This window comes from Balaenoptera physalus, assembly GCF_965194825.1.
Source record: "Balaenoptera physalus genome assembly, chromosome: 9".
Classification (NCBI taxonomy): Eukaryota; Metazoa; Chordata; class Mammalia; order Artiodactyla; family Balaenopteridae; genus Balaenoptera; species Balaenoptera physalus.
The window spans coordinates 31188625-31209935 of record NC_138888.1 but is presented as its reverse complement, the minus strand read 5'-3'; the positions used below and the strand labels follow the sequence as shown (position 1 = coordinate 31209935).

General features: G+C 41.5%; 2 protein-coding genes across 18 annotated transcripts in view; one reads left to right on the top strand and one right to left on the bottom strand.

Moving 5' to 3' along the window:
• Nucleotides 1-506: 506 nt before the first annotated feature.
• CCN2 (cellular communication network factor 2) lies at nt 507-3590 on the bottom strand. Its single transcript, XM_082474884.1, has 5 exons — nt 3469-3590; nt 3139-3361; nt 2608-2859; nt 2265-2476; nt 507-1867 (listed from the first exon to the last, which is right to left on the bottom strand). The coding sequence occupies exons 1-5, from the start codon at nt 3532-3534 to the stop codon at nt 1571-1573; spliced, it is 1050 nt and encodes a 349-aa protein (XP_082331010.1). The 5' UTR covers nt 3535-3590; the 3' UTR covers nt 507-1570.
• Nucleotides 2866-21311, top strand: part of LOC309666889 (uncharacterized protein) — a 307631-nt gene continuing 289185 nt past the window's right edge. For all 17 annotated transcript variants that reach the window (XR_014267317.1, XR_014267318.1, XR_014267319.1 and 14 more), the window contains exons 1-2: nt 2866-3018; nt 21261-21309. Coding sequence is in view for 7 of the 17 variants with exons in the window: in XM_082475012.1 (XP_082331138.1) it covers nt 21301-21309 (9 nt within the window). In the remaining 10 variants the exon portion in view is untranslated. The remainder of the gene's footprint in view (nt 3019-21260; nt 21310-21311) is intronic.

Here is a 21311-nt window from a genome sequence, read left to right as displayed (position 1 = left end):
ACAGTAAAGCATACAAATTCAAAAAATAGTTAAAATTTTTCTATGTGCAAGGCACATAGGCTAGTGTGTGATCTACAGTAGAGCATACAAATTCAAAACATTTTTCTATGTGCAAGGCACATGGGCTATTGTGTGATGACAGGTTGGAAATTAGATGCCTACAATGGCCAGAGAGGTATTAAATGTAAACAGGACCAAGTGTAATACAACAGGGGTTAGTGGAGACTGAAATAATCTAGAGAGAATTGAAGTGTTTATAAAGTACTGTGAAGATAACAAAAAATGCCTGTGTACTCAATACAGTGTATATGCCTGCAAATTTGTGACACCTGATTCAGTGTGATGTGTATTCATGTAAAAATTCTATTGAAGGGATTAACCAATTGATTAGATGATAAAAGATATCTAGAAAATTATAAGTGAATTGTTTTAAGACAAACAAAAGCTTCCCATTTTTACTCAAGAAAACTCGGAAATGTTTAGAGAATAAATGAATAACCAAGCCCTTTGTAGAAAAAATATATACTTTATTTTCAACTAGAAAGGTGCAAACATGTAACTTTTGGTCACACTCTCAACAAATAAACTGTCCAAAAAAACAGTCATAGTCAAAGTAGAAACAAATGCTTCCAGGTGGAAAAACCAATCAGCTATACAGAGCCATTCATTTTTTAATAAAGGTCATTTCTACATTAAAAGTGAGCCTACCACATTTCCAACCTACAAATCGGACGTCCAAGGACATTGCTGCCTCACCTTTAGCAAAAAACCTGTTTTGATGAACTGTTGCTCTAACTGAGCAGAATTTCCATTTGAATATCCATTTCATGCTTTGAGTTATCAGACAAGCTTTACGTCTTACCTATGGTGTTCAGAATTGAGGCTAACATTTGAAATATGAAAGCATTAAAAACATAAACAAAAAGGCACAAACAACTTTAAATTAACTTAGATAACTGTACAAATATATATATATATATATATATATATATACACACAGTATTTACAGTATCAATAAAAAAAAATCTGGCTTGTTACAGGCAAATTAGCTTGCCACAAGCTGTCCAGTCTAATAGACATGATTCTGATTCCTGAACACTGTCATCCGAATCAGAAGGTCAGAGCTGAATCTGCTGTTATGACTTAGAGAAGAACTTGACTCATCCTCATGACGGCTGGAGAACGCACATCCTAGCTGTCACTGGAGCTACAGGCAGGTCAGTGAGTCTTCCTTCCCAGTGACACTCCAAATAGCAGGCACATCACTACTGTAAGATGACAAGGCTTTCTATTGGTCCCCCCCCACTGCTCCTAGCATACATGCTGGTGCTATGCACTAATGCAGTCCCACGGTCAAGTCTTACTTCCTTCAAACCAGTGTCTGGGGTTGACAGACTGTTTGAATGTCATATGGCACAAGATTTTGAATTTGGTGGGAATATTTCTTTTCCCCAGTTAGAAAAACAAATTTAAATAACCTGTGCTACTGAAATCATGTTTACACAAAAATGAGATGTGAATCAGTTCAAGTGACAGCCTAAAGAGTTCATGTCTCTCACTCTCTCTGGTTTTAGGCCATGTCTCCATACATCTTCCTGTAGTACAGCGACTCAAAGATGTCATTGTCCCCGGGGCAGTTGTAATGGCAGGCACAGGTCTTGATGAACATCATGCTCTTCTTCATGACCTCGCCATCAGGACACTTGAACTCCACGGGAAGGGTCGCGGTTCTGTGCGGGGTGCAGCACCGCCCGTCGGTGCACACGCCGCAGAATTTAGCCCGGAATGTCTTTACGCTGGTGCAGCCAGAAAGCTCAAACTTGACAGGCTTGGAGATTTTGGGGGTCCGGATGCACTTTTTGCCCTTCTGAGGAAGACAAGGGAGGAGAGAAAAATCAATGACTCTGCAAGGGGTGTGGCTTTCTTCAACCTCTGTGTGTTCTCGCCTTAGGGCTGTCTGACTTCTGTTTATGTTTTGAGGAGGGGAAGGTTGAGTCTCATTTGCCAGTTTTCCAAAAATAGACATGGCCTCTTCTGGGATGTCTTGAATGAACTAACACTGTGGAGGATTTCCGAGTGGAAAATTGGTGGTTCCTATTACATAACATCTCATTCCATCAAAACAGCTCAATGGTTGGATATTTTTGGAGATGACAGGCCTATAATAACAAGGGTGGTAAGAGACCTAACTTTGGTCCTGTCCTAACTTTGGTCCTGTCCACTCTTGTTCCATGATTATGAGTTAATAGGAGGAGAAAACGTACCTTAATGTTCTCTTCCAGGTCAGCTTCACAAGGCCTGACCATGCAGAGGCGGCTCTGCTTCTCCAGCCTGCAGAAGGCGTTGTCATTGGTAACCCGGGTGGAGATGCCCATCCCGCAGGTCTTGGAACAGGCACTCCACTCTGTGGTCTGGACCAGGCAGTTGGCTCGAATCATGGTTGGGTCTGGGCCAAACGTGTCTTCCAGTCGGTAAGCTGTGAGAGCAGAGCACGCAAACACGAGGTAAGACGCCAGGCTAAGACATTTCCCCCTGCCCTTGGCAAAGTCAGGATTCAGCCCCAGGGGGGAGAATCACGAGGCTGACTTAGAGGAAGACTCAGCTCACCAGCGAGGGCAGGGCCGACCACGGTGTGGTCCTTGGGCTCGTCACACACCCACTCCTCGCAGCATTTCCCGGGCAACTTGACCCTTCGTGGGAAGGGGCAGTCGGGGCTGGGCAGGCGGACGTCCATGCTGCACAGGGGCACGCAGCCCACCGCCCCGTCCAGACAAGTGCACTGGTATTTGCAGCTGCTCTGGAAGGACTCTCCGCTCCGGTACACCGTCCCTCCGAAGACGCAGGGGGCACCATCTTTGGCTGAAGGAGAGGAAGGGAAAAAGGGGACGTGCAGGGGTCAAGCATCGGTTCTCGAGCCTGAACCGGAAGCGCGTCGGGGATGGGAGCTGGGAGCAGGGCTCCAGGGAAACAGCCTGAGGAAGGGACGCAATTCGAGCGGCTTTCTTTTCCAGCGGGACGGTGAGCGTGAGGGAAGAGGTGGTGGGTCATCGAGTGTCCCCCGGCGCCCCGGTGGCGGTGGCGGCGGCGCGGGGCGAGGGGCCCGGGGAGGCGGAAGGGGACGGGGGCTGCAGGTCTTACCGGTGCACACGCCGATCTTGCGGTTGGCCGGGGAGCCGAAGTCGCAGAAGAGGCCCTTGTGCGGGTCGCAGGGGTCGCGCTCGGTGCACAGCTCGCCCAGCTGCTTGGCGCACACGCGGCAGCAGCCGCAGCTGTCCAGCACCAGGCTGACGCCGGCGGGGCAGCGCGGCGCCGGGCCGGCAGCGCACTGGCACCGGCCGCCGCAGTCTTGGCCGGAGGCGGGCTGCGGAGGGAGGCGGCTGTCAGCCGGGCGCACGCCCCTCGGCGCCGCCGGGGTCCCTCCCGGTCCCCCGCCCGGCCCCGGCCGCCGCGGGGGTCTCCGGTGCTTACCCGGCTGCAGAGGGCGAGCAGGAGCACGAAGGCGCAGCGGACGGGGCCCAGGCCGGCGGCGGACATGGTCGGGGCGCTGCGGGCGGCGGGCGGCGGCGGGGCGGGCGTGGCGCGGCGGGCCGGGCGGGCGGCTCGAGTTCGGGCCGGAGGCGGGGTCGGGACGCGCCGGGCTGCTGTCTCGGGAGCTGTCGGCCTGGGCGGCTGCCGTCGGGCTGAAGGCAGTGGGTCGTCGGCGGTGGGAGTCGCACTGGCTGCCTCCTCTCGGCGGGGAAGAGTTGTTGTGTGAGGCCAGGACGGGCAGCCCGAGGCTTTTATACGCTCAGGGCGGCCCCGGCTCGCCAATGAGCTGAATGGAGTCCTACACAAACAGGGACATTCCTCGCATTCCTCCCCACCTTCCTGCCTCATCAACTCACACCGGATTGATCCTGACCCCTTGACACTCAGCATTCCTCCCGTCTGAAAAAGCTGGCACACTCCAGCTCACCAAAAAAAAAAAAAAAAAAAAAAAAAGCTCAGTATTTCCAGCCACCAAATAGGATTTTTTTTTTCCTCTTGCCTCTTCGCATCACTCCTGATTTATATCATTTAAAAAAATACATCGGCAGTGATTATCATTATTTTTATGCCACTCACTTCTGTTTCTAATAGCTGTGCTTGTTCTACACACTGACATAAATCCTTTGTAGGAGGTAGGTAGCTGAAGAGGCTAATAGCAGGGATTCCTAAAAAATTCGAAAAGGTTTCCTTTTTTATTGGTTTGATAATGATTTTTAGTTTTAGAGGCTGTCTGCCTTTGAAACTCTTCAGAGAGCAGAAAAGGGGTACGTTGCTTTTAACTGCTTGAAATCCCCTAGAAGCAGAAGCATACCTGCAAATCCCTGAATCCCACATTGGAGATGCAGGAATTTGATCATTTGTCACTTGGAGTAACGGTTTGGATGCCCATGCCAGACGAGAAGGAGAATAAAGCCAGGGGTCTGCGTAGGGATGCAGTTTTCTGGGAGGGATTTCCACCACTCTTGCTTTGTTTTCTCTTAATATATGTAGCAGTTTTATGGTTGGGGCTATAGAGAGGGAAAAGGGGTGAGTGGACATCAACACTTCCAGAAAAATCCATCTATTGTTATGTCAGAGCAAGTGATTATGTGTTGGGTAGGTAGAAGCCCTGGGTGCTGGGATGGAAAAGGGGTGGGAAGACAGGGGAACCATACAGGAGGGGAGCAGCAAGAAGCTTGGGGTTCACTTGGGGAGTTTTAAACACATTTGTGGGTCTTTGAGAAATGAGTGATTTTTCATATGCTAAAACCTATAATCTTCAAATGTGAAGATTTAGTTGTGTTGCAGTTAAAAAGAAAATCTGATTATATAATGAGAACACTGTACCCCCATTATATTTGGTTATAAACTAAGAGTGTCAGTAAGTAATATATTTTAGTGACTCTCCACACACCTGTGAATAGTGATTGTTACTTCTTATTACCCAAGGAGCCTGTAGCCTAAAGGAGGGAGATCAGGACAAGGAAAGAATAGGTTTTATTCCCTCTGCTTGTGTGCAGATGTCAGATATGGCCAATAAAGTCTAAACATATGTCCCTTTCCTAATATTGCTATTTAGCTTCACTAAGGAGTCAGTTAATTAACTGTGCTTCCCTCTAGAATCTATAGTTTAGTTGTGTTTTGTTAATAACTCCAGTTTCCACTTTATGTAAAGAGAATGATTCCAGGGCTATGCCATTTTTTCCTATTGTAATGCCACATCCTTTGATGCTGGTGTTACCCATGAGTAGATTCATTTTAGTTGTTGATGCTTCCTTGTATAGGTGGAAGATTAACCTATCTGTTTCAGATGCAAAGGCAAGCTTTCAGAAACATTATAGATTTATAATTTGAAAATAGCCTGTTTAAACTGGCCACATTTTTTCAAGTTTCATTTCATTCTGTTGAAAAAGAGCCAAGAAAAAAAATAACTACTCCAACTTCAGCACAGACCACATCATCTGTGCACAATTACCTTGTTAAGCAGTCCACATGTTGTACAGTGTAGTTGCATGTCAACAGTGGGAATGGCCAGCCAACGATGAGGGTCTCTGAAGCTCAGGAAGAATTTTCATCATTGTTATTTCATGTTCTTTCCAAGCATTCCTCAAAGAGAAGAGGCCTTAAAAGTTCCTATTTAAAGAAGGAACATTCCGAGTTATGTTAATAGCCACATGTGTATTAAAGGCAACTTGGCCCCCAACTTTTTCTTCCCCTGTGGATGATTTTAAAAGTCCAAAATATGTGGGAAGCCACAGTGAAATCTTTCAAGACCTAAACCCCCAATTATATCTACCACTAATGGTTGGAAAGGTGTGGTGGATGGGGAAGGGGAGGGATGTGAAGCTGGGACCTCACCCAAAGTGACATGTGGCCTGGGCCATGAGCTCTTGTGGCTTGCAGGGTGAGGTAGATGGGAGAACTGGTTGGGAATTTTTGAATACTCTGGAGAGTCTAAGAGCCACCACTTCATGTCCAGCAGAGTGGAGACTCTCATTCATGGAGGGGCTAAATTGCTGGACTGGGTTACAGTTGGGTGACCTGGGTTGTATTCTTGGAGCTGCCATTCACAAATCGTAGGGAAGTCATAAGTAGGAGTCATATTCCTGAGTTTCCGTTTATAAAATGCTGGTTTAATGATAGTTAATTAGACTACAGTTCTCAGAGAACTGGTGCTTTATTTTATTTTACTTTATTTTTAAATTTAATTTAATTTTATCTTTTTGATCTTTCTTGATTTTCTCTTTCTCCACAAGCATAACAAGTATATTCCTATTCTACTGTGTTGTTAAAATATCAGGAAGTATTATAAAAAGAATTTGGTTTTAATAAAATTCACGTGGTCCCTCAAAGTCTCAGAAGTCCATAGTTAGCTCCAGTTGGATGGTTTTAATATTGGCTAAGAGAAAATAAGCATATTGAAATATACAGAACATGGAATCTCAGAATAGAAAAATATGCTGTGCATGTAAGGTTAGATTGGGGCTTTATGATCAAAACTCTTTTGAAAGATTTAAAATGAAAGATTATTAAGACAGTGACAGAAAGAGGGCGGGAGAGAAAGAATGAATACACCCAAGACATTCACAGACTCAAAAGTATGTTTATATTGTGATATGGACCATCAAATGCCAGGAAATTCAAAGGGAAAGGCTGACACTCTGTCCTTCACTCATGCCACGGGATTTGAATTCTTGCACTATTATAAATGACTCAGCAAATGTTTGTGTGTGCCTGGGCAGTAAAGTGGAAATAGTGGCTTCTTATAACTTCTTCCAGCTCTGACTTATCCCAACCCTTTTGATTGACAGCAGGTCAGAATTGGGAGAAAAAGGTCTTTGAATTTGTCTGTAAAATGGTTAAGATGCACTAATTTTGTCTTGTAAGCAAGTGTTTATCTAGCAAATGCTTTTTAGAGAGCATTTTTTCTTTTTCCTGGTAGAATGAGGAATTCACTGAGTTGGCCACTGAGTCCTATTTACAGAGCTATATAAGGTATGTGTGTGTCTACTCAGGCATCATTTGTACAGGTCGTTTGGTTAAGGCTTGTAAGATGTTCAGCTGCGGATGTACTACATTCCTTCTCTTATGTTTTTTGTTTTTTTTTTTCCCTGAAAAAAAGGTTACTTGATCAGGTATCAGACATAGAGAAAACCTGGCAGAACTACAGGAAAGTGGCCAGACTTGGAGTGTTTGTGTACTTGAAGAAGGAATCTTGCACATTTCAGCTTTCAGTCGTAGACATTTTCTTATAAGAGCAAGCAGGAGTCTGTGCCAGCCCTCAAAGCGGAAATCAAAGCTCCCAGCGAATGTGACTCAGAGCCAAGACCCATACGCAATGCATACACTAAGCCATCAGATTTATAGGAAGTCTGGCCTTATAAGGACATCTGGACGGGGAATGATTTGTCGTGATGGTCGGTTGGGAGTGGGCTTCCGATATTTCTGACATGCCTCAAATCCAATCATGTAAATGAATTCCAGCAAAAAACATGGTGTGCCAGAAGGCTTTTTGAAAAATAGTCATAAATATTATCCTAAAATCTTCAGGGACCCTGGCTTGGCTTACATTTCCTTGTATTTGCTTAAGATGAAGGTTAAAGAGAGGGCATACTCCCTGGGAGTTCAGAGGTGGGAAAGAAGCACGGATGTTTACTATCTAAATTACATTCATCTCCTTCATGCTTTTCCCTCCTTATAATTAGTTCTCTGACTTTCTTAGGATATTTTCTGATGCAAAGTTATTTGTCAGAAGGTAGTCAAGACTGTTGCATGTGGTCTGTGTCTTATGTTTGCCTGTTCATTTACTTGCTGGTAAATGGAATTGAGGGTAAGAGGGGTGAGGAAGGAAAAGAATTTTAAAAAATATGCTATTTCCTTCAGTTTGCTACTTGTTTCACTTATTCTGTTAGTTTAGTTAGAATCCTGTGTTGCCCGTAGTCTGCTTGCATTAGTCTGAGATGGTGCTGGAGAATACAGATGCTTCTACGTGGAGATGTCTCTCTAACACTTTTCCTGACAGATTAGCAACTCAAATGTATTACCATAGCAACCAGGAGTATTTACAACCCTTTGTTTTCTCTACCTAAACAGGTAGAGTCCCCTCGGTGATACTTAAGGTGATAAGCGAGTAGGAATGAAAAGAGTGGAGGTAACCATTCTTTCAAATGTGTGATTTGGGGAAAGCAAATCAATAGGTTTAAGAGGAAGACAGAATTGAGATGAGAATTTATTTCAAAGAATGGGAGTAAATGAAAGGATAAATATTTTGAAAGCCCCTTCTCACAACTTCAGGGCTTCCTGGAATACTTTTTGAAAATCATTAGGTAGGACCCAGAGAACCGGCTAGGAGGGTGGAGGTGTGAGTTCCATACCTGCCGTTTCCCTGCCATGGAAGCTCAGGGTCAGACCTAATCTTCCCTGAGCCCCCAGTTTCCCACCTGCTCATAGTTATTTTTCAGCCCAAGGAGACCATGTTTATGAAAGTACTTTTAGATAATGTATGAGGATTTTAAATGTACCCATCTCTTCTGTCTTTCAGTGGCTCTTCCTCTTCTTAAGTCCAACTAAGCCTTGATTTTAAAAAGCCCATTGCAGTCTGACTTGATAACACCATTCCTCTTTGCAGGGATTTCTGAGTGTTAAAATTCCTCGAGAGCTTAGAGAACATCAAATCTGACTTCTTCATTTTTTAGATTAGGTGCTCAGAATTGGTAGAGACATTTAACAAATGAAACTTTTAGGTAAAAATATCATGTGTAAATATTCAAGAGACAACTGAAAATTTATTATTATTGCCTGTTTCAATGATGTTTTCTTTAGGTTATTTATTCCTCAGAAACCAAGATGGTATTTTTTTGCTTAACCTAATGCCACAGACATTTTACACTCTACATTAGACTTTCTCCTTTCATTTAATTTTAAATGTGAACTATGCTACCATGATAGTGACAAGCAAGTTTTCAAATTGAATGGAAACTGGTAGCCAGTACATGCTAAAGTGTTAAAAACTAAGCTGTTCAAATTGTCCAAAGAGTTTCTAAAATATTCCTCTATGTGGGAATTTTTAAATAATTTTGCCTATGGGAATCATATATTAAAATCTGAACAGATGGATAAGGCTTTTTGCGAAGGCATCAGGCTTCTAGGTCAGAGCTTACACCATAAAGGAAGAAAAGCCACTCTATTTAAACTCTTGACATCATCAGATTTGAAGTAAATGTGAACTAATGCATTGTTTAATCTGATGTTAGAACTCACAATGCCAGTTTTGTCTGATCAATTTAACAAGAATGCCTCTTAGTGCTCTGTCAGGGTGCCTGAAATGGATACCCTATATGGCTGTATCACCTTCCGTTTATGTAGAAATTTTAAATTTACAAAAGCCCTTTCGCATACACCATCTCACTTCAGCTTCCTAACAGCCCTGTGAGGGATTATTCTCCCCATTTTGCAGGTGAGGAAATTGAGGTCCAAGAAGGCTAAGTAACATTACATAAGCTTGGGCAGAGGTGGAGCAGGGACATGTGAGTCTAAATTCAGTTCTAAAGGGAACACTTCTTTTCAAACTCCACTGCTTCTTTTCTTCATATTCTATACACACTGATCTCTGAACGATGTATGTTCTTAAGATAGTTATCTCAGAGCTTCTTAAAACTCTTAAAGCACAAACGCTAGAAGGCATGTAAAACACTGTGGGCTAATTAGCATAGTCAGTATTATGCTGCGGTCTGAGATAAGCATGAAGTAGAAAGATAGCGTTTACTGATCTGTATTAGGAGAGACTCTTGGGTTTAGACAAAGATTTTTTTCCCCCGACAATTAAGATTTTTGCTGTGTAGGCAGATGTGTTGCTTCTTATCCACTAAGGAACTGATGTAGCTAAAAAAGGAAACATGAATCAAGATGATGGGTATGCTTTGGGAGGCTTAATATCAGGGTGTGTACTTCTATGACATCAGCCGCAGCCCACACTGAAAATGTTCAGTCTCTAACTCAGTGCTGTCTTGTTTAGGCTGAGACTCGGACCAACCACAGGCATCAAAAAAGTCTTCTTGAATAATTGCATCATTCACTGATAAGCAACCCTTGTGCATGAATACCATGGCAGACTCTCAGACAGGCCATTGGCATTGAAGCAGTATCTACCATAGACAGAATTTTTTCACAAGTATCCCTTAATAGGCATGTCTCAGCGTGTTATTAACATAGTGCTTATTTTATGAGCTTCATCTTCAGTGAAAAAGCACTTTCCTCATACGGAATACAGTGTGCATTTCAGGCTTACAGCTTTCCCCTTCTTTTGCCATGGGATGATTTGATTTGAATCCTGATGAGTTTCACGTTGTTAATGGAATGAGGTCTATGTCGTCACTTCACGTGGCAGAGACTGAGAGTGCTGTTGTCTAGGAGAGACAGGTTTGTAATGTGGGGATATTCGTACGGACTCGTGCGTGTGTGTGGAAGTGAACAACTACAGGATAAAGTTTCACGGAACCATGGACTTACTTGCTCACGTCTGGAAATATTTCACCATTAAGCCATTTCTCACATATAGATGATGAAAGCTGATTTTGTCCAAATGAATCTTTTGTGGCATTTTCATCATTTCTAACTGCTCCCTGTTGCTTCTTCTTGCTCGTGTGTTTTGCCCTGCTGTTTCCAAATATGACTGATTCCTGAGACTCCCACCGCTTGCTTTCAACTTGTAAGTAAGCAGGCAAACTTCCGGCCCAGCTTCAGATAGACTTTGAACCAACTTTACTTTGCAGTGGGATGAGGCACTGCTAGGCTCTGTGCCCGGTGGGGCACTGTGGTGGGCGCTGTGTTGGGCGCTGTGTTGGGTGCTGTGCTGGGTGCTGTGTTGGGCACTGTGCTGGGTGCTGTGCTGGGTACTATGGTGGGCTCTGTGCTAGGTACTGTGCTGGGCGCTATTGGGCTGGGCACTGTTGTAGTAGAACTGAGCACAAAGCCCTGTTGGCTTTGACTCTATCTGCACAGGCCCCTCCTCACCAGTCCAGCAGATTCCTCCTGGCCAGCTTCTGGAGGAGCTGCCAGTGAGGGGGGCCCCATAGCGTGGTGGTACCTCTTCTGCTTCTCTGATGTTCTCTTCTTGCTCACGGAAGCCTGGCCTTAATCTAAAGAGGGCTCAGGAACTCCAAACTCCTGTATTGCTCGCGCTTCACATCCGACTTTCCAAGAAGGGAAAATGACCTTCTATTGAGCAGAAATGGTGATCTGTAGACTTCTGTCTACAACTGCCAAAGACTAGGGGATTTCTCAGACTCTGTGTGTATCGAGGGCAGGTGACCAAGTGCATTGACAGTGCATCACCTGGCGTCCTTTAGACAAGCACAGCTGAAGGTCATTTGCTTAGGCTCCTTCTTTTTCTTGGCAGTGGTGATGGTAGGGAAATACTACTGTTCTACTATTTCAGGCAGCCCAGTATTCAGTCAAGCCTAGGAAAGCAAAGGAAAAAACAAAGAAACCAATAGATCATGTTTTAAAAACCGTTGGTGTTTACATTTTAAGATCTCAAGAATAAAGCCTACAAAGTAAACTTGATTTGTATTTAATTAAAGATGATTTTCAACAATTCTAGTTTGATATTCTAGTATGAACATTTATTACCTAAAGTAAGTTAATTCTGTATTGGAAAGCAGTTCCTAAAATTAGCCACCATTTTGGATTTAACTAGGGCAACTTTTGTTATCTTGATTTCAAATGTTCTATTGATAGAGGTTATACAGAAGTGACATGAATATAGAATTTGCTGGACTTAGTATTTCTCTTTTTGACTATTTCAGGAGAGATCTTTTTTTCTTTTTCTTCTTTACTTCATTAGTCAGCTGTTTCTTTTTTTTTGTTTTTGTTTTTTTTAAAGATTGATTGATTGATTGATTGATTGCTATGTTGGGTCTTCGTTTCTGTGTGAGGGCTTTCTCTAGTTGCGGCAAGTGGAGGCCACTCTTCATCGCGGTGCGCGGGACTCTCACTATCGTGGCCTCTCTCGCTGCGGAGCACAGGCTCCAGACGTGCAGGCTCAGTAGTTGTGGCTCACGGGCCCAGTTGCTCCACGGCATATGGGATCTTCCCAGACCAGGGCTCGAACCCGTGTCCCCTGCATTAGCAGGCATATTCTCAACCACTGCGCCACCAGGGAAGCCCCAGTCAGCTGTTTTATTAAATGTGTGACATCATGCAAACTACTTAATCTATCTGAGCCTCAGCTGGCTCCTCTTAACTTGGAGATATTACTAGTACCCTACCTTATAAGACTGTTGGGACAATTTGTGAGGATTAAATCCCTCAAATCTTGCAAAGTACCAAGCACAATGTTTGTCACAGAATAAGCACTCAGTAAACGTTTGTTAAGGTAAAATTTTCCTTTTCATTCATATCTAACTTTTTTGCATTAGCACATTGACCAAATATTAGCCCCTTAGCCCAGTAGGTTTCGGGGTCATGCACTATGCAGATTGCATGGAAAGAAAAGAATGTGGTAACAGTTTCTGTTGACAGAGTTTTTCTAGCAAAACACATACTATTGTTATGTCACTTGTGAATGATTTATGACTTGTGATTCTGTCCTTAGGATCCCATTCTTTTCTTTCTTTTTTTTTTTTTTGCCATCAAATTGCCACAGTTGGGAGTATAAGTTCTTGAAAGAAGCAAAGAATACCGTTAAGGAATTTGATACCAATTATTATTGAGCGTGCATATCTAAAACGTCTAAGCAGATTATATTAATATCCGTGAGAAAGTAGAAATATTTATGATAAAATAATAAATTAGGCTGCTGTTCCATCTTGGATTTAATGATTTTATGATAGTTGAAAAAATAGTGCCTGGAAAATGTCTCTGTGGGACATGGAGAGATGTGTGTGTGTGTGTGTGTGTGGGTGTGTGTACACATGGGCAATATTGGCACTACAAGAGAGGGAAGAAAATTTAAGTTTCTAGTTTTTGCCATTAAAATCATGAAATGAAAGAGAGGAAAAGAGAGAAAGGAAGTGCTAATATGTATAACACGAGGATGAGAATGGCGTGGCTATGATAATATGACACAGCCTCACATCAGGAATGATACTGAACCTACCCTGTACATATGAGAAAATTTAACTCTATGGAATTCCATTGCTAGAAAAGACAATTCCAAAATAGAGAGAACTGTGCAAGTGGAAAATGAAATATCCTTTTGAATGATACAATTGCATTTAATAGCTACAAAAGACGTGACCTAATTTTGTAATAGTAATAGTCAAAAATGTGGTATTTCCTCTGTCTCTTTGGAGAAAGTGAGGCACAATGAAAGTGTTAGGGAAGCTGAATAGAGAAACTTAAAGGTTGGGTAGGGTTGATAATGGTACCAATGTGACCCTTGCCTGTTGGGAAATAGTCATCTTGGTAGGTGGTTTGTCAACCTTCTTTCTATCTCTCTGCTTCTCCCCTAAAGTCCTCCTTCAGGACCCTGGTATGCCACAGATGAGACCACCTTTCCCACACTGCCTGCCTTTCCCCCCTCTCCAGTTTGGTGCAGAGTTCTGAAGAAACCCTGTCCTAAAGATTCTTATTCTTATGGGCAATCTTCCTGTGTGTCTTTACAGCACACTTACTGATTTTCTAAGTGGTCGAAGGCTTTGCACCTGGCTTCTGTTCTTCCACTGAACCCTAACTCCTGCCACCATCATGGGTTTCCCCCAGTATCCACCAGAACTTACTTCTCAGTTCTTGTTGCCTGCTTCTTTAAAGCCAACCAAGACTCGCCCCAAACCTTGCCATTACCTAGAAGTGCTCCATCCCCTCAGGTACTAAACCATCTGCTGTCTCTTGCTCTCTCTCTCTCTCACTTACCCTTTATGTCTATTCTTTGACCTGATTGAGACCGGGATCTCTTGCCCCCTTCCTTTTCTTCTAAACACACGGCTTCCTTCTCTATGGCATCATGTTTTAGGGCAACGGTCTCTTGCTAGCACCTCTGGCGTTCAGCCTCCTAATCTTTTTTCCAGCCAACTGCCCTGCCTTAGTTGCTCCTACACTGCCTGCCATATATTCGTGGTCTCCAGTCTCAGCCGGGCCCTCAGTTCTGCTATGCTGTGCTTTTAGTCTTTCTGGTCAGCCCTTTCCTATCTGCTCCTTGGTGTCCCTTCCAAACCTCCCTGCTTCCCTCAAGGTTCCTACCCTGCCCTCTCCCTCCCAGCACATCAGTCCTCCTTCCTACACGAGACCATCAGGCATGAGCCACTCAAGCCTTCCTCCCCAGGACTGATGGGTCCTCAGCCCCACATTCACTCTAGCTTAGAGCTGCAGTGTTCAGTTCTGCAGATTCTGGTCACATATGACCATTTAAATTTAAATTAATCAGAATTAAAAATCCATTTCGTCAGTTGTTCTAGTTGCATTTCAAGTGTTCAGTAGCCACATACGGCTAGTGGCCACTGAATTGGTTGGAGTGGCGAACCTTAATATCATACAGAAAGCTTGATTGGACGGTACTGATTTAGACAGACTTCTACTTGTGCTTTTGGCCTTTCTCCTGTCTACTGTGGAACACTTTCACTTTTTCTCATCTTTCAATTTCTTTTTTTCTCGTAGCTTCTTCTCAGCCTATAAAGACGTGTAAGTTTCTCCCACATAAAAAAGAAAAATCCCCAAACAAAATAAAACAACCTTCCCTTTGTCCTACACATCCCTCTATATAGTGCTTTCTCATACTCTGAAGCTCCTGAAGCACACACATACTCATAGCACATGATGACAAACACACACACACACACACAAACCCTCTGTATTTACTGTCTCCAAATACTTACCAGGCAACCCACTGCAATAAGGCTTCTGATTCTAGCACTGCAAATTGCCACCAAACAACCTATTCATTGCCAAATCCAGTGGATTCTTTTCAGTCCTTATATAACTTGATTTCTCTGTGGGTTTTGTAGTTGAGCCCTGTCCTCTCTCCATCTCTTCGGCCATTTCCTTTGGTGTCCCTTGAAGTCTTATTTCCCTCTGCCTGCCCCTTTGATGTGGATGCCCCAGTCTTTTGTCCCTGGTCCTCTTTTTACTTACATGTTTTTCCACTGCCACATTGTTGATGGTCCCCTGCTCTCTGGATCTCGACCAGAAACATTTGTGCCATGTACAGGATATTAATCTGAATGTCCTCCACAGACCTTAAAGTAAGCATGTTCAAAGCCACACTCATCGCCCCCACCCCCAAATCTGCTCCCTTTAATGTTTCCCAGTCTTAGTGATTGGAACCCCCATACCACTCCATATTGAAGCCTGTACATTGTTTGATATTCTTTTTTCTCTTTCACCTCCTATATTTAGTCAGTCCCAAAGCTCTATAGACTCTATCTTCTCATGATATCTTCCCAACATATCATGCCATTAGCATCTTTTGTCTGAATTACTGCGTTAGTCTTTCTGTTATTAACTGGTCTTTGACCTGCCTTATTTGCCCTTTCCAATTTATTGCCTGCACTGCTGCCTGAAGAATCTATCACTGCAAAGTATTTACTCATCTGCTTGAAACCTTCACATGGTTTCCATTGCTTCCAAGATAAATCCCTTTGTCTGGTTCCTATCTTCCCCATTCTTATTTATCACTACCCGCCACCCCTGCCCTTATAACTTTTTCATTTCCTATTTTGCTCCAGTCAGTTTCAGTAAGTAGTTTCATCATGCTAATCATGCCGTTATAACTTACTAATCTTGTATATCCTGCACCTGGAGGAGCTGTAAAGTGTGTTTACACCAGATGAACTTTTGACTATAGTAGGAGCTTGTTTTATATTTGTTCCAGTACATATACACTTACATATACACACACACAGTGAAATAAAAAATTTATGGAAACAATATTTATTGTTACTATATGTGATAGCTTTGGTATTTTAAAATCGATTACATTCCATTTTTTTAAAAATGCTGATCTTGACCTCCATGATACTGTGATTTATAAGAAATATATTTGGTCCTTCAGACGACCAAAATATATTTCTTATATATACTCAGTCTTTGTGCCATTTCTGGCTCACGGCTTTCAGAACACTTGAAATTTCCTAAGTGTTGAGAGGGATAAAGGTGTCTTTTGTTATATGAATGAGGTGACTTTTGGAAGCACCTAAGCATGGAGCTGGTTGCCATCGGCACCAAACATGAGGTTAGAGGGTTGGAACTTTCTGTCTACTCCCCCCCTCACGCCCCCACTATACCAGACCTCTGGGGAGCTGCGAGGGGCTGAAGGTTGAATCAATTGCCAATGGCCCATGATTTAATCAACCATGCCTATGTGATGAAGCCTCCATAAAAACACAAAAGGACAGGGTTCAGAGAGCTTCCGGGTTAGTGAACACATGGAGGTTTGGGGGAGTGGTGTGGTGTGCCTGGAGAGGGCGTGGAGCTCAGCGTGCCTTCCCGTATACCTTGCCCTATGTGTCTCTTCCTTCTGGCTGTTAAGTAAAATGTTTCTCTTGAGTTCTGAGAGCTGTTCAAGCAAATTAATAGAAAGCAAGGAGAGGGTCATGGGAACCTTTGATTTATAACCCGTCAGTCAAAAGCACAGGTAACAGCCTGGCCTTGCAACTGATCTCTGAAGTGGAGGACAGTCTTATGAGACTGAGCCCTTTAATTGTTCAATCTGAATTGTTTGTTAATGTGGGGAAGCCTACACACACACACACACACACACACACACACACACACACACACACACACAACACACTCACTGGAATTGGGTCTAAGAACCCTTGCAATCTCTAAGCTTATTTTACTGTCTAATAGAACCCACACATTAGAAATAAGATATATAGATATAGCGTTGCAATCCCAGGTGATCAGGATAGGCTATGTGAATAAGCATTGGAGGGAGGTGGAAGGTCGTGTGAGGTTGTGAGGTTTGGGGATGCTGTAGACATTTGAGAATCATTAAAAGAGCACCTGTAGTTGCTGGGAGACCAATGTGTGGAGTGCAAGTGAAATACAGAGCAGAGATGCAGAGAAAACCTGGGTTCTTGGTACTTAATCAGTTTCATCAGTTTCATGAGCCAATACGTCCAGCCCGCTTTTTTTAATGGGATCTGGTTATTGTACTCCAAATGTCCTAGCTGATACAGACTTCACTAATGTGAGAGAGAGAGTAGTTTTACTTTCACATTTATATTTTCTAATGTAATTACTTATAACATTTCCTAATTCTTTCATAGTATTAGGATATAACAATGCTTTCTAACCCACCCCTTTTAAAAAAGACATAATGGAATACATAGAAAATGATAATATTTTTATGGCATTTTTGGGCAAAGGCTTTCTAAAAGTTCTAAAATTTTGGAATGGTAAAGGTATAGAAATTCCTTTGGTTTGAAGACATCAAAGATCATAGGGAAGCTTGCTGGAAAATTGCTACTTTAAAAAAATAGTTTTTAGGTAATTTAAGGTATTTCTTGGAAGTTGATTTCTGAGTATTTGTGAATAACCTCTCACACAGCATCGAGTACAAACAAATCTACCATTGAATGAATTCCTTATATAAAGTTTGAGAACTAGCTTGAACTTTAAAATAGCCTATAAATATGCTATATTTAGCTAAAACTCACAATTACTAAGGTTTTAGGAACTATGGTGATATATATTATAGCATACTTCTATCAATTTATTTATTGATCATATAAATAAAATATCTGAGGCTCATGTATTCATATCTGGTAAGTTTGTGGTTTTTAGAATACTAGCGAATACAGTGTTTATTTCATTCAAGCCATAATTTATTGAAGTAAGAAATTCTCTAAAAAATTGGATACTAGGTATGTAGGAAAAGTTGCTGGTTGACTGGCTGATGTATTTTCTAAAAATTAATGCAATTGTCAAAATTGCCTAACCTTAGGCATAAGAAGATATTAGTAGAAAATTCTTGCAAGCTAATAAATTTATTCAAATGCTCTAAATTAAAACTCAATCAGACATTTGTTATTGTTTCCCTTTCAGTGAAATAAATAATTCACAAATATTTTGAGCATTTGATATATTTCTAACATTGTTTTAAACACAGTGGGGTATCAAAAGATATCTAGTTCTTGCTTACAAGGAGGTTATGATCTATTTGCAGAAGAAAGTTACACATGGACTAAGCATTAAACCAATGATCTTCACAGTTTTCTGACATGGTAACCACACGACACTGAAAACTCTGGAGGATTGGTGTGATGTCATATTTCATGACCCAAAAGTTTATTAGAACTTTGAAGAACTTTGAGGTATAGATAATGATAGAACCATTTGCTATGAGGCTCAAGAGCTCTTTCTCAAGTGTCAGTGGGTCAGTGGTGAGTCATTAAGTGGTCACGGAGGGATATAGCATTAAGTGTTCTGTAAATGAAGAGGAAGGAGAAGTAACCAATGTGGAAAACCCAGCGTGACCTTTTAACGGATATAAGCTGGGTTAAAGGATGAGGACAAGAGGAACAGCAAGGGCATTCCAGACCTTAGGAATGGTGTGAACAGTCTTGACTTTGTGAATGTTGCGACATATATGGAAGAGAATAGACGGGCTGTTTGGACGTGAGCCAACATGGGGATGAACTTGAAGGATTAAGGAAGGGACTACAGTGCAGGAACTGCAATCCTAGTTTCTTTCTTTTACTCTAATGTTGAATATATCACTTTTATTTTTAGTCCTCTAGTCTTTGGAACATATATATTGCTTTATAATAGTTTTCAGGGCTTAGAGAATGTTAAGAATACACTTGCAGATTTATAAGGAATGATTAAGAGAGTCTCAAAACTCAGAGTTAGTAATGCTGAAATTATTGTTATGCTCTGTTTCTCTTCTGGCTTTAAATAGTATCTATTATTTTTTCTCTCCACAACCTGCAAAGCGCCAGGCATATGGAAAAAACACAAAGCACAATAAACATTTGCTGAATTAATGCATGTTTCTTGAGAGCAGAGATTATATTTCTTCCTTTTTGTGATTCTCCATGACTCCTATATGGCGTTATGCATGCAGTGAACATCCCATAACTATAAAGTATTGAAAATGTTTATGTTACCGAGAAACGAACATGACTGAAACCAGTATTACTTGCTCAAACTGTCTCGAGCATTCTTTCATTCATTCAGCCACTCAGTAATGGGTGCATTCACAGGACACTTCACTAAGAACTTTTAGTCTGAGGGTGATTTTATGCCTTTTACAGGCTGGCCAACCCTTACTGATCCTTCAACTCTCAGCGCACATGTCACTTTCTGTTTTAGTATTCCAGACTGGGTTAGGTGCTTATCCTTTCATAACCATATTCTCTAACTGTATGGTAATTCACTCCAGATGGTGCTCCACAAGAGCAGAAGTGAGCCATTCACCTCTTGGTCCCTAGTACCAAGCCCAATACCTTATTTATAGATGTCACTTGATGAGAGTTTGTTGAGTAAATGTTTGTAGAACAAATATAATCTTTAATGATGGTGTTGTCAGATGTATGGCTTTGAATTGGCAGTTTGGCTTTTAAGTATCACATTCAGAAAACTAACTGAAAAAACAAAACTGCCACAGTTATAACAGTTTGGAGACAAATGTGAGTCAACAAGAAAGAATAATTAAAAAGTCACAAAAATATGATATAAAATACAAGATGAAATGTACCATTAATAAACTATTCATATTATGTGGGTATGTACAGTTTTTATTGCAGCAAACTTTTACTGTGTATCTAGTAATTAAAATATAATTGTTAATGAAGGGGTGATGTTTATTCAATGTATGATTTAATAAAGACTGTCTTTTTAAATAACCAACTTAAATAACACTCAAAAATTTATTTTTGACACTCTCAAATCAAATAAGTAATGATTGTTATCTTTAGGCTAGAAGTGGAGACTGATTAGATTTAAAATATTTTTCAAAAACTTAGCAATGTTGTTTGTAACAAATAAAATGGAATCCACTAGCATGTCCTTATTTATTTGATTGTGAGTTTTCCATTCCCACCAGAACTTTTTGAGAATAAATAGAATCTACGTGTAAAGTAAAATTTGCTTTATAATCAGACATGTGCCTTTACGCATTTGGAAGTTAGAAACAACTCACAAGTCTTGGATTGGGTGAAGGCAATGATGCCATTTCATCCTCAGAACGCTATTTGGAAGAGCAGTTAAAACAAATGCAAAATGAGGCGGAAGACTTAGCACAAGTGGATTTTTGTCTCATGAGATTTGCTGAAGTGTACTATTTTTCCTAGAAATGCCTTAGGCCCAGCTTGTGCTTGTCTTAATTTTCTCCACAGCCCTTGCAGGGTACTTTGCATATTAGTAAGTATGAGTTGACTTGAATTGAATTAAGCTTGGTGGGATCCAGCTGCTCTTGAGGCAACTGGCACCCCAAAGGCATGGAGACAGAGCAGTCCTTTTCAATAACTAATCTGTGGAACTATTTCCTACTCTGTGTAACTCCTGGAATTCTTACAGACAGTCACAAAGTGTGGAAAATGGCTGGATATTAAAGCAGGACATTACAGACCTACTAAGCCAACCTTGTCAGATTTCTCTTCCCTTCGCCCCGAAGTAGAGTATCAGGAGTTAAAACTTCAGGAGTTATGCAAAACTCTAAGCCACATCAACTCTTACATTCTTGGGATTATTTGGGTCAATAGTTTGTCTTTCATGTGGTGTGTTTACATATGGTTGGAAGTGGTGAAGTCATTTTCATTGAGAGCATTACAAAGTAGAGAGTCTGAATGCTACGAAGGGGGGTGATTGTTGTTAACAGTCAATCAAGAGAAACAACAATTGAATCAGAAGATGAATGGGTAAAACAATATAGAGTTAATGTTTTGTGAATTTTGTGTATTTAAAAAAAAGACCTAGGACATTAAACCGAAAGTAAACCAACTGAAAATTGGTAGTTCTTTTAATTTTATACTCATTTAATTTGTGGACTAATTCTTGATGCATATGTTTAGCCAAAAGTTGAAAAGCAAATACAAAGATCAAACTTCCGCCTCCACTCCCCACCCCTAAAGAAGGAAGTTAAAAGTATTTAACTTACACATTTTACTGTGTTGATTTATTTAAAGCTCAGTTGACCTAAATGGTTATAAAATGTCTACACATAAAGGTGTTAGCACATATTTTTATATGGGCAAATCCTGAATATGATGGAAATGTAATTTCGACTTGGAACATACAACTAGCAAATTTAAGAACAGGAGGTTTCTTTTTAGCTTGTTGTGGAAATAACACCATGTCTTTGGTTTCAGGTAACAGGATGAAGTCACTGCCAGAGCCTGACTTCCTACTATGAAAAAGGT

Bases quoted from the DNA above. Each gene is read 5' to 3' on its own strand.
- CCN2 (XM_082474884.1), bottom strand. From the start codon at position 3,534: ATGTCCGCCGCCGGCCTGGGCCCCGTCCGCTGCGCCTTCGTGCTCCTG. The intron at 3,362-3,468 runs GTAAGCACCGGA...CTCCCTCCGCAG, and splicing joins TGCTCGCCCTCTGCAGCCGG to CCCGCCTCCGGCCAAGACTG. The intron at 2,860-3,138 runs GTAAGACCTGCA...CCTCTCCTTCAG, and splicing joins CAAGATCGGCGTGTGCACCG to CCAAAGATGGTGCCCCCTGC.